Source organism: Thunnus maccoyii, chromosome 6 (genome assembly GCF_910596095.1).
Source record: "Thunnus maccoyii chromosome 6, fThuMac1.1, whole genome shotgun sequence".
Classification (NCBI taxonomy): Eukaryota; Metazoa; Chordata; class Actinopteri; order Scombriformes; family Scombridae; genus Thunnus; species Thunnus maccoyii.
Window position 1 is genome coordinate 31,679,870 of NC_056538.1, and position 14,117 is coordinate 31,693,986.

General features: G+C 37.1%; 1 protein-coding gene across 6 annotated transcripts; it reads right to left on the bottom strand.

Moving 5' to 3' along the window:
* Positions 1-213: 213 nt before the first annotated feature.
* Positions 214-13,889, bottom strand: capns1b (calpain, small subunit 1 b). 6 transcript variants are annotated; one of them, XM_042413226.1, is made up of 13 exons: positions 13,732-13,889; positions 13,456-13,471; positions 12,855-12,987; positions 10,951-11,005; positions 10,783-10,819; positions 9,862-9,954; positions 5,592-5,649; positions 5,336-5,400; positions 3,543-3,611; positions 3,105-3,183; positions 2,794-2,910; positions 1,688-1,746; positions 214-626 (listed from the first exon to the last, which is right to left on the bottom strand). In XM_042413226.1, exons 1-13 carry the CDS (start codon positions 13,734-13,736, stop codon positions 600-602), a joined length of 813 nt encoding a protein of 270 aa, XP_042269160.1. In that variant the 5' UTR covers positions 13,737-13,889; the 3' UTR covers positions 214-599. The 6 variants fall into 6 exon arrangements, with proteins under 6 accessions (XP_042269160.1, XP_042269162.1, XP_042269163.1 ...); XM_042413228.1 differs by having other exon boundaries at positions 12,855-12,870; positions 13,732-13,885; XM_042413229.1 differs by having other exon boundaries at positions 12,855-12,870; positions 13,456-13,465; positions 13,732-13,751.
* Between the last annotated feature and the right edge of the window lie 228 nt (positions 13,890-14,117).

The following is a 14,117-nucleotide window of genomic DNA, read 5'->3' on the forward strand; positions in this document are numbered from 1 at the left end:
ATTCATTCATTCATATATTCAAGAATTTTCTGTCTCCTCTGATGCAGAAGTGACACTTCCTACCTGGATGTTATTTCCTGCCAAACAGGAAGTAATAGAAGCATTGGTCAGATAGTCTGAGCAGTGGTCACTAACATTTCTGAACCCATATAGAGAAAAACAACTTGCATGAAAATAGAAAATCACAGACAAATAAAGGCTCAAACCCCAAACTGTCAATTATGTCACTTTATTCTTTTAAACATTCAAATCAATGTCATGAACAGCTTCACCCTTAGAACTTTTTTTTTTGCAGGAACAAAATATATAGATATCTATGACATGGGGATGTTATAGCGCCGCCGCCTGGCAGCAGCAGGAGAGTGCAACAGCAGGAAGGAGCAACAGGAGCATCGGCTTCACTTTGGTCCCGGTTTGTTTCTTCTTCCTTTGTCTTTACCTCTAAACCTGTTGACGTTTTGGTCCCGTTACCATGAAGATTGGAGGGTTTCAAACACTATTGCACGTCCATAAGCACATACAGATGTAATTTGGAATGAGAGGGATGAGGTGAAAAAAAAAGAGTTTTTTTTGTTGCAGAGCAGTTTCCCTCCGTCGCTTCATGAATACATCGTCAACTGAAGCCACTGTGAGACAGAGAGAGAGTGTTAGTGCCACAGTATCTATCTATCTATCTATCTATCTATCTATCTATCTATCTATCTATCTATCTATCTATCTCTATATTCTCCTCTTGGATAGTTTTGCTTTTTATGTCGATAAAGCTTTTTGAATTAGAATCTGATTTTAATGAAACAGAGTCAGAAAGAGAGAAGAAGTGTGCAGATGTGAACAAAATAACATTTTATGTAGATTTTAATGTTCTCTTTCTTCTCTATTCTACATGTACATGATGTTAATATTTATTCATAACTCTTCTATGACTGTCAAACAGCTACATGATGTTGATTTCGTCACATAAATTGCATTGATAAAAAGATGTTTCGATATCACATCTTCATCAGATATAATCAGCGTGTGACCAAATGATTAACAATATTTAAAAACATAAACCTCTATGATTAATCAATAGGATGCAACCAATGCATCAATCTGTAGGAGCGATTTCATGTTAATGTAGAAATATGAGTAATAAATCAATCTAACTCAGAAAAGATTTGGACACATGGTGCAAAAGTAACAATTAAATTTAAAAAATAAACAAACTTTTGATATCAGCAGCCAAATGTACATAATTGAAGGTGGAGCTCGTTCTGGGACCCAAACCTGTGTCCAATCAGGTTAAATCTATATATAAACCATCTTGGTCACATGCTGAGAGATACTGAATTCTCAAAATGACAACAAACATTGTTGTTTATGTCTCATTAGTCCTCTGTGACTTCTTTTTATGCTTATCTCTGAAGCAAATGTTACTATTCTTCCTCGTTTCCACTTTTCATTGAAATAACAACAAAATGTAAATATTTGCAAACCAATAAATGTGCACATATTTATCCATTCTTCAAAACTGCATATTGTCTCTGCTGTCTCATCAATACAAGTCTCTTATCTCAGAGTTATAAAAATGTACTTTCACATTTAAAACTACATGGACTTCATCTGATTGGAATTCATGCAAAATGATCAAATTAAAGATTATATTGATTAAAATAGACTCAAGAGACAGAACTAAACAATGTTTTACCTCTTTGACGTCCAGGCTGATGGAGCCGCTGTTGTCCTTATCCAGAGTCTTAAAGGCTCCTGCAGGACACACACACACACACACACATCATGTAGCATCACCAGTATTTGATCCCACTCAAACTGAAACAAGTGAATATTGATTATTCCACATTTTGAAGAGCACCATCAAAAAGATTCATAACTAAAAACAGATGGTTGTGCCTTTTTTTTAGTTCTGACTTCACAGACTAGATTGTCTTTAATGTAGAGTGACATTATATGATGAACATCTTTACGTTTTGTTGCAAAATAGATACAAAGCGCCGCAAAAGAGATGATCTGCATGTGCTGTACTGCAGGATGACACAGCTGTATCTGATATTACTGTGGTGGTGGTAGCGGTCGTCTTATATTCAAGGACAAACAATTATATGTTCACAAGATGAGAGATCATTTCTGAATGTAACACCTGCTCCTAAAGAGAATGTTGCATTATGGGTTGTTTGTAGCCATGATGTTGCTAGGCTAGCATATTTCCTCCAGTCTGTTTATAGTGAGTCTGTTAGAGTCAGCGTCTGGAGTTTCTGCCAAAAATGACTGAAGTCACAGATGTTTTTAATCTCAAACAGACAAACAGTCATAAAAATGCTGTCAGAGAAAAATAATTTTGACCGCTTCCAAGAGTCTGACAGGAGAGAATGTGAATGTGTGACTGACAGACAAGTTACACAAATGTAGGCTTTATGTTCTGCTTTAATGATATTATTTCATTTTGACAAGAGAAAAGCCATCGAGGATGAGAACTCTCTTCTTGGATTAAAAGTATAAAAGTGTGTTGTATCTTCAAAAAGTATTTTTCCAAAAACAGCTGTTAAAAGCGAGAGTCGTCTTATATTTGGGCCAATACAGTAATATCTATCTATTAAGCCTGAAATATGATAATGTCTAGACAACACTGTCCACTTTTCTTTGGATATTTAATTTAAAAATTGCACCTGATAAGCCATTACAGTGCTCCATCATTACAAACATTAAATAGCATTAAATTAGGATTAATGAATTGTATTTTTGCTGAAAACAGGGAGGGTGAGAGAGTGAGGAAGGTAAGGAGGAAGAGAGACTCACTGCACATGGCGTCCAGTCGAACCAGGCAGCCGACGAAATTGTCAAAGTCCATGTTGCCGTGCTCATCGCTATAGCGACGGATAATCAGCTTATAGAGCTGCTCATTCAGAGGGAAACCTGCACACACAAACACACACCGTCATGTTTCCACCACTTCAGAGGACATTACAGTCATTTCCTGGAAACGTACCTTAATTTGAACCCTAAACTCAATCTTTAACCAAGTCTCCACCCTGCTTTTTGTCCCCACAATGTGTAAACATATTTATGTCCTACAACATGAGTCATACACACTGGGCAGTGTTTCTTACCTGCAGCCTTGAAGGCACGCGGCAGCTCGTCAGAGCCAATCACACCTGAACGATCGGCATCATGGGACAGATAGATACCCTGGAGAACAACAAACAACAAACAAATTATAGATAAATAAGCAATTTAATTGTTTAAGTTAATTTGTGCTTGATGTTAGAATGTTTTTGTGTATCTACTGAGTGTCAAAGGTCAGACGTTTGTGACTCAGGAGTGGGGGCAGTTGGATGGGGTTTAAGTTTATGTTTCTTTTATGTTAGGTCTGTACAACTGTTCCTTATAATTTCTGTTTATGTTAAAAAATAAAGCTAAATGAAGGCTTTGAGGTTAAACTTCATTTAGTAAAGTAAAACTAGAAGAAGAAGAATCTTTCCTCCACAGATTTCTCTCTGACTTCATCTCTTCCTGACAGGAAGAAGACCGTCCATGTGTGAACTGACCTGCCATCTCTTGATGTTGTTCCAGAGGTATTTAAACTCGTGGAAGCCCAGTTTCCCTGTGCTGTCACTCTGAAGGGAGCGGGGTCAAAGGTCAAACTCAGAACTCTGTGCAGAACACACTGAAAGCTCCTGCAGTAGTTTATAATAGATTCATTTTATATTCACAAGAGTTTTACTGTCTGATTAATACAGAGCGCTTCCAAACCAAATCCAAAACAGCAGCATCCTGCAGCTCTTACTATTACTACCACTACTACTGTAACTACTACTGTAACTACTACTGTACCACACAGCTACTACTGCTGTAATTACTACTATTACTACTACTGTAATTACTACTGTACCTACCACTACTGTTGCTGTAATTACTACTATTACCACTACTGTTAACTACTACTGTACCTCACACAGCTACTACTACTGTAATTACTACTGTACCTACACAGCTACTACTGTAATTACTACTATTACTACTACTGTTAACTACTACTGTACCTCACACAGCTACTACTACTGTAATTACTACTGTACCTACCACTACTACTGCTGTAATTACTACTATTACTACTACTGTTAACTACTACTGTACCTCACACAGCTACTACTGCTGTAATTACTACTATTACTACTACTGTAATTACTACTGTACCTACCACTACTGTTGCTGTAATTACTACTATTACTACTACTGTTAACTACTACTGTACCTCACACAGCTACTACTACTGTAATTACTACTGTACCTACCACTACTACTGCTGTAATTACTACTATTACTACTACTGTTAACTACTACTGTACCTCACACAGCTAATACTGCTGTAATTACTACTCTTACTACTACTGTAATTACTACTGTACCTACACAGCTACTACTACTGTAATTACTACTGTACCTACCACTACTACTGCTGTAATTACTACTATTACTACTACTGTTAACTACTACTGTACCTCACACAGCTAATACTGCTGTAATTACTACTCTTACTACTACTGTAATTACTACTGTACCTACCACTACTGCTGCTGTAATTACTACTTTTACTACTATTGTAACTACTACTGTAGTGCCCTGAGATGACTAATACTACTATTGTAGTTACTACACCAAATACTAATGTCACTCCTCCTCCTCCTCCTCCTCCTCCTCCTTCTACTACTACTACTACTGTCAATAAAACTACAGCTACTGATGTAAATACTGCATCTAATACTATTGTAACTGCTACGACTACCATTACTTCTTTAACTACTGCATCTTATAGTGCTGCATCTACTAGAGTAAATACTATTGTAACTGCTACCGGTACTGCTGTATAATACCAATTCTACTACTACTGCTGTTATTACAGCTACTACTACTACTAATACTACTACTACTGTAACTAATAAATCTAATACTATTATAACTACTTTTGTTAGTGCTGTAACTAACTAATGAAATCACTTTTAAGTAGATATTAAAAAAAATCTGATTTACAAGAGCTGTGACACTGCTGACACAAGCATTTGTAACTTTTCAAATAAAGGTAGTTACTGCTGTAACAAGTACATCAAGTAGTACCACTACTACTGCTGCTATTACTTCTATCTATTTCTAAAGTACTACTTCTCTAGTGCTGCTGCGACTTCTACAACTACCACTGTTACTACTAATACTGCTTCTGCTACTGCTACTACTAATACTACTACTAACTGCCACTACTACTATTACCTACTACTAATAATGATATGTTATTCAGTGCAACTAGCACTGTCTTGTGTTTGCACTATATTTTGTGGAAGGATACGTCCATGACGGCAACCATGCTCCTGCAGGACTCGATGCTGAAACCATCGGTCTTGAGGTTTCCATCTGAAGCAAAACATCAACATCAACAACTGATTAAACCTTGACAGAAGATACATTACTAAGACACATTATGAGAAGTTGTAAACAGTAAGAGATACTGTACAAATGGTCGGGAAAAAAACATTTCAAGCATTTCTCATCTCTCTATACAGAAACAAATTTATGTATTATGAGAAAAATATAACCAGACTCACGTTTGGAAATGATTTTGTTGAGGATGTCCATCAACTCCTTGGGGCTCACTTCCATGTCCTGTTAAAACACACACACACACAAACACACACACACACACACACACACACACACACACAACAGAAGGGATGTTCTCAATATTTTGTTTCAAAGAGGAAACCTCAAAAAATGAATCACAGCTGGTGAGCAGCATCTGTGTGTGTGCGTGTGTGTGTGACTCAAACCAAACTATAGCTCTTTCCTTTTTTTTTTTTTTTGTTTGTTTCATATTTTTCCAGCTTCTGACTCACTCTCAGACTTCCTCACTGTTTCCAACAACAGTTTGCCAAAACACTGTGAAGCAACATCTTACCTCATTTATTAACTTATTTCTAATTTTAGTTGAAACTATTTTTGCTTTAAAAAAAACAATGAGAGCAAAGATTAACTCAACTGAAATCAAAAAAGCCAGAGGGTAATCTAGCAAAAAATGAAAGCTTTAATTTGTTTTCTCATGATCACAAGGAAGTGATTTCAAGTCCATGAGTCATGATGTCCATCTATTGACTCATACAACGGTAATCCCTCTCAGTCATCACTTATGACCCCCTGGAAGTGCGTGGCAGTACATGTATCTGCAGAGACTCTGCTCTCTGCCTGTAATTTATTATTTTCTTATTATTTTTGCTGTGTTCAGGACACTTCTGGGCATCAACCTTTCATCAGTGGGTGTGTAGCCCCCCCAGTCAATAATAACAGCATGTAGGGTGTGAGCTCTCTGCTCCACTCTGCTCTCTGTCTCTGTGTCATGGATGTATAAAGAGCTGCAGGTCTGTGTGTGTCTGCTTGACCGAGGGTGGGACTGAGATACACACACGCGGAGGACACAGGTATGCTGCACCTTCCTGCAGGGTTATGCGGAGGTGTGGGTGTGTTTATATGTGCTTTAGAGCATAACCCCCATGAAACAATCAGAAAATAATGTTTTATTTCTCTGATTCACGGCGTCGTCCTCGCCAGCACCGCTCCCTCTCTCTTCATTCACTCTCTAGCTCGCTCGAGCACTCTCTCTCTTTCTGCTGAGGAGGGGCCAACTTTGAATGCCGTGTGTTTACAAACACCAACCAACAAATCTTGCATAGCATAACTTTAACCTCGATATTTGAGGTGCTGTCAGGACACAATCAAGGTTTGTGCCTTTAAAAAGTAACAGGAAGTTTCCTGGAAAGAACGATCAGGAGTTAGAAGAGCAGAGCCAAGTAGAGACAGACTGACTGGGAGCACAGCCAGGTGAGACGGGAGGCAGTGGCTTTACTACAACATAAACTTCTTCATCATCATCGTAATTACTGCGGTTGATTGAGAGTAAATTTCTGGTCTAAAGTTCTGGTCTAACTGGTGCTCACACCCCTCTGATGAGTCAGAGAAAAACTTCAGACACACACACACATATGAACACAAACACAACGCCCCTGCAGCATGAGTGCCGCCCTGCCAGACAATGGCAGGAATGCAGAGAAAGAGCTCCGTCTCTCTCTGTGAAACACACCCTGAGGCCGACTCCGCTGCCTCTTCCATGTGTGTCTGAGGACACAATAAATGGATTCACTGTTTATCTCTGCTGGCAAAAGACACTCTGTGTGACATCCAGCTGATATGTAAAACGGAGGCTGTGAGTTTTATCTGCCACCTCCACCCTCAAAGTATAACTGTGTCATGTGCGGTGACAGTTTAAGTCACAAACATTCAAGAAGGAACTGTAAATTAACAAAACAAGCATCACTGTTTTTATGTTGATGAAGCTTAAAGACAACAGTAGTGGGATCAGGAATGTGTTGCGCTGTGTTTAAAGCTTTTAAGTGTAATAAAACATTTATAAAAGTAGTTTGCTAAGTGCAAAACAGCAGCTACGATTAAAAAATGACTTCTACTCCAGACGTTTCTCTGCTGTCTTTTTTTTTAAATTCACTAGGCTATAAATAACATTACTGGTTACAGCTTCCTGGCTGATGTAAGATGATGTTTGTTCAGTCTTTCTTTCTTTTCTGGACCAATTCTGCAGGATGGAATATTTTTCTCTCTTTCTAGAGATTGAATATTTGAGAACAGGTATGAATTCTACTGGTAGAAGCTACAGAACCAGCCCGGGGAGATGATAAACCAGACAAAAGAGAGGAAAGAGACAAGAGAATCGGATGGCGGAGGGAGGGTGGAGTTTGGAATGTGGTTGACAGCAGGTAGACAAGGTGTGGCGAGAGATGAAGGATCAGGTGAAAAGCAGGACTGACAGACCTTCAAAGACCTGAATGAAGACTTGCAAATGCAGATAGATAAGTTTGAATGTGACGAGTAATAAAACAGTCAGCCTTCAGATTAAACAGAGACTGAAAGGTAGAAAGTCACAACACGGATCCTTACCGCAGAAAGTAAAGTATGCAAACACTATTTAAAATACTTTCTGCATTAAAAGTATTGCATATGTTCCCTTATTTAGATCTTTTGTTTTGAAAATTGTTGTTTTTTTCAGACTTGGGAGTTACTAGATTATTTTATCTCTTCTGCCCTCTAAAATTTATTCAGATAACTGGTAACGAGGGGTCTCAAATAGACGAGGTAATTTTGTTCTGTGATGTGTTTTTCCTGTTTTACATAGATCTGGAATCTTCTCAGCAAATCCCAAAAGGAACATTTGTTGTACGAGCTCTGAAATTAAAGTTTAGAGCTCGGGGACATGGTGAGGAATGACAGCTATTTGCTATAAACCACCAAAATGTAACCAGCATATTTCTAAGATGTTTGATTGGTTGTTAGCGAGATTCTGTCCGTGAGCAGCCAAAACCAACCGAACACTAGAGACTGATGTAAACAACTCATTCTACTGTAATTACAGAAAAGACCAAAGTCTGTGTGGTTTGTTCAGTCATGTGACCCTCAGACTGTAAACCACCAGCAGATGTGTTTACAGCTGTAGCTGAACCTGTTCAAATCCACACACCGATGGACTGAATGTTTCAGTCCTGACCTGTGAAGCCAGATTGGGTGTTTTTTGCTGCTATTTTTTTCTGTTTAATTGGGCGGTAAATGTTGTTTTGGGCGGGTTGTGATCATTTGGACTAGTGTTTTTCTACCATTTGGGAGGTTTCCACTGATGAAAAGTTTGTCTATGTTCCAATAACTCTGCCCTTCCTCTTATCTGATTCACACTGACAGTGACTGAGTTCGGTCGGCTCAGCTTGACACGCAATAACTGATTACCATGAAAATAAAATTTCAGTTTATTACAACAAAGTTGAAACTTCTTCTTATTCCAGTTATTATTCTGTCATAGATCATTAAACAGGTCTATTAAAAGTTTTGTCTGTCCAGACTCATATAATATTTGTAGTGAAGACTTTGAAGGAATTTAATAAAAGTTATTAAGTGTATTTTCTTTGTATGTCTTCACATGTTTTCGACACTCAAGCTGATTCTGATAGAACATAAAGTTGTAGCCATGACAGCGGACGAAGCGTCAGACATGGATGTTGCTGTAAAGAAGCTACAAATTCTAAAACGTGGACGCTTCACACACACATCTTCAACCCCGAAGCACAGAAGATCTAAACAATCACCACAGTTTGAAGGTGGGAACCAAGATTAGTGTCAACAATATAGTATCCAAACAAATGTGAAATATGGTCACAATCTCCCCTTATGTTCCTGAGTTACGGTGTTGAATAAGGGCCAGAAAAGTGTTTTTGCAGAACATTGTGATCTCAGTGAAGCTGACCTTTGACCTTTTTGATATAAAATGTCATCACTTCATCATTTTTGGTGTGAAACTTGGTCCTCATTAGCATATGAATTATTGAGTTATGGCCAAAAGTGTGTTTTGTGACGTCACAGTGACCTTGGCATTTGACCTTTGACCACCGAAGTCTAATCAGTTCATCCTTTAGTCCAAGTGGACATTTGTGTCAAATTTGAAGAAATTCCCTCCAGGCGTTCCTGAGATATCGCGTTCACGCGAAAACATAACGCCAACGTGGAGGCATAAAAAGACATTTTTGTCAAGCTGCATTTATTTCATTTTTTTATATATATATATATATGTATTCTGTTTCTATCTAAACTTTGTTGAAGTCCTTATCTTATAAAGTATGTGGTAACAGTGCAATATGACATTTAGTGGGATTAATGGAAACACAGAATCTGTAATTTGGAGTTAAAAGGAGCCTCAGCGTGAACACAGACAGAGCAGACAGAGCAGAACAGAACACGTTAAAACATTAAACATGAACGTTGTGAACTCACATCTCCAGCCAGCTGCTTGAAAACCTTCCGAAACTGTTTCTCCTCATCGTTCTCATGAGCTTCGGCGAAGTTCACAGGTCTGCGAGGAGGAGGCTGCACGCAGGCACAAAAGAGTCAGTGTTAGTTCACGCTCACACACATTCCTCCTGTGCAGTTAGAAAACTCAGTGTTTGTTTACTCATGAAATCTTCCACTGAGAGAAATCTGACAGCAGATGCAGTAACGAGGCTGAATTAAACCTCATTTACAGAGTTTCTCAATTGTTATGATGACAATTGACACAGACAGTTCTTAAGAGTCATGTATTGATTATTTGTTATATTTTTAATTAAGGAAAACAAATCAAACTTAATTGAACCCTCCTCCAAGCTCTTACAACATCAATGAATGCAATCAGTTCATTAATTTATGACTTATTTATTTAGTTATAATTAAATCCTGTAAATTCTGATGATTCTGGTCCATTTAAATGGGGTCTGAAGACGTTTTTACTGTTATTGAGTCTAATTTTCATAGAACAAGTGAAGAAATATTTCAGCGGATTGACGCCATCTCAGAATATTTCCAACATATATCAACTTATTTTGTAAAAGATCAACAGCAAATTAGATTTTCATAACAGATATACTGATTTATTAAGACGTAGATTTGTTTTGGTGGACATATGAAGTTTTTTTGTCTTTATTTTTACTTAAAACTTAGGTTAAAAAAGTTAACTTAAGTTTTAAATTTTAAAAAATGTCAGAGCAGACAAACTGTTGATCTGTGAGTCTGAGTCACTTCAACTGAATAAGTGAGTAAAATGTGAAATAATGTTTTTAATATAACACATAGATGATCTGTTGGACATTATATTAGATATACAGTATTTGTTTAAGAAGTCCTAATCAATACTTCAGGCTTGAAAGCTTTTATACTTACAGGGTCTGAAGGAATGAACTGAGAGGGGTCGATGTTGCTGTTGAAGGAAAAACACGAGTCAAAATGTGTGTCTGGTTAGCTTAGCTTAGCACAAAGACTGGAAGCGGGTGGAAACTGTTAGCCTAGCTCTATCAAAAGAGTAAAAAAATCAATCTTCTGTGTTCTCACCCCACAATGTTTATGATCCCTCCGATCAGATTCTTTGCCAGAAACATTTTGCCGTCTGTCAGATACAGAGAGACAGAGTGAAAACATCAGGGACAGAAGATAATTACACAGTTTGACTGTTTACTGAACAAGAAATAAAGCCGAGAGAAACAACGTTATCTGTATAGACAAAGTCATTAGTTAGCAGAGTTTAATGAACACACACACACACACTTCACAGCTCTGACACACAAAACTTTAACTTCTAGAAATATAAAATCTTTTCTTTTTTTGAAGTGTTGAAACTAAAACCAACTGTTCTGATAATCGATTCATCGTTTTGAGTCATTTTTTAAGAAAAAAATCTCCAAATTCTCTGATTCCAGCTTCTCAAACGTGAATATTTTCTGGTTTATTGAGTCTTGTGTGACAGTAAACTGAACATATTTGGGTTGTGAACATTTGAAGACATCATCTTGGATTTTGAGAAACACTTATTGACATTTTTCACCATTTTCTAACAATTTATGAGCCAAACAACGAATTGATTAATCGATAAAGTCAATGACAGATTGTTAGTTGCAGCCCTGGTTGAAACAATTATTGGCTCAACACAACATTAATAAATAACAGTTCTGACAGTGTCATTAATCAATCAATCAGAAGTTTGCTTTTTGATGTTTGATATCAGAACCTAAAGGACTGTTTTTGTGTTTTTGTGTTTTTGTTTACTCAAACTAGATTAGTAATCTGAGGACGTCCCTCTGGACTCTCATTTTATAGACTACAGTTCATTAAAAATAATCAATAGATTGAATTGAAATACCTGAAGTAATGTAGTTGAGGGGCTGAAAAAGTAAAATATGACTATAATTAAATGGCTGGAGATGTTAAATCTCCTCTGATGATTATAAACTCAAACATTTTTTCAAACTCACAGAACTTTATTTCAAATTCTAGTTAAGATCCCAAAGTTTTCAAAAGCTGAATTTAGGGGGAAAATATGTCAAACATTTTGCACCAGACATAAAAATATTGACTGAAGAACGCAGCTATGAAAATAACAAATAAAGAATATGAACAAGGTGACGTAAAATCTACTGTTTCTGATACAGTCACACAGTCAGATTACTTTTATAACATTAAAGTGACTTCAGTATGTTTTTTATCATTTTAACCTGCACACAGCATCACAACAGCTTTAACATCCATTTAATGATAGAAAGTAACTAAATACATTTATTCAAGTGTTCTACTAAAGTACAAAGTTAGTAGTTGTACTTTTAGTTTGACTACATCATTTTCTGCCACTTTATAGTTTATATTTCTATAAATATATAGTTTATATATATTTATTTATATTTATAGAATATAAAGTGCAGCTCCACTTTACACTTTCATGCATCACTTACTGATCCAAAAGCAAAATATATATTATAATCCTTTGTAAGGGGGCCATTCTGCATAATGACTATATTTACTTTTAAAACTTAAGTACACACTGTTGTATTAGTACTTTTACTTCAGTAAAGGATCTGAATACTTCCTGTACTCCTGCCCAACATTATAATGAGTCGGCTCCTCCCAGACCTGCTGTTTACACGTTAATATGTCAATAATTAAAAATTCACTCAAGTTACTGTTTACTTTTAGTCAAGTTTCAGTGCAGGAACGGATTAATCTACAATGTTTTTATACTTTTCCACCACTGGAGACAAAACTGGATAATATGTAAACCATTTATACTTTCAGATAATCTACACAGTGTCATGTTTCAGCGCGCGCGCACACACACACAGAGCACTCAGACACTTTGTTAAACCAGCTCACACTTGACCGACAGTTCACTAAACACACATCAGACCTGCGTTCAGACTTTACAGACACATTAAGACAAAAACAAGAGAAAGTTTGGAGCCACTTACTGAGACTTCTGCTGCTCTGAGGAGAGAGAGAGGAGAGAGAGGAGAGAGAGAGAGGTGAAGACACACTGAGAGGAGAGAGAGAGAAGCAACTCTTCAGACAGGACGGACGGAGGGCACTCCCACTTCCACAAGTCTGAAAAACCAGTTGAACAAAAAGATCCAAGTTCTTTTTCAATGCATCATCAGCACCGCCCAACACACACACACACACACACACACACACACACACACACACACACACACACACACACACACACACACACCCCTGAGGCAGGCAGGGAGAGGCCGGTCCCCAGGTCCTAATGCCCAAAAGATCCTGGACTGGAAAATAAATATAATAAACAACACAGTTTATGGTGCGTTCAAGAGCCAGCAGGATTCGTCATAACAATAGAGTTAAACAGTGGAGATGCAGCATTTTTTCATTATCAGTTAATTAATTAATCTGCCAATTACTTGATTAATCGTTGGGTACATAAAATGTCTGAAAAATAGTGAAAATTGTCTTTCACCAACAGCTCATGGTGACGTCTTCAAGAGCAGCAGTCAAAAACTCAAACAAAGATAACAGAGTAATAACAAAAAAGTAGAAAATACTCACAGTTTGGAAGCTGAAACTGATAGATATTTGGCATTTTTGCCAGAAAAAAAAGAATAAATGATTTATCGATTATTGAACTGGCTATTAACTAATGATTAATTATTTCAGCTCTACAGTTTAGAAAAATTGTAAAGTCTTGAACCCATCAGACTCATAACATTTGAATTTACATTTAATAATTTCTGCGGGTCCTTTCATTCAAAACACATGATGTCATCTTTATTAGACACATTTTAATTGTGTTTATCTTGTTGAAAATTACATCTAAAATCTGACCTCATTCGTCATTTAGCGACACATTAACAGGTGCAAAACAACGAGTGACCTCTCAGAAGTCTTCAGATGCAGATTACAAAACACAGAAATATTCCAACTATGTTCTTTACTGTCATTAAGTGACGTTTTGTTTCTGTTGGAGCGTCAGACCTTCCTACATGTCCCAGACACGGATTCTCTATCGCCCTCTACTGTCTGTAAACACCCAGACAAACCCGCACTCTCTCTCATTATTATCAAATCAAATATTATTTATATTATTTTATATATTATTATTGTTGTTATTTTATATGTTATCATATGTTGTTTTTTTAGACATTTTTCACAAAAACTGATTTGCTCGTCTTCTGCCAGAGACACACACACACGCGCGCGCACATCACTTC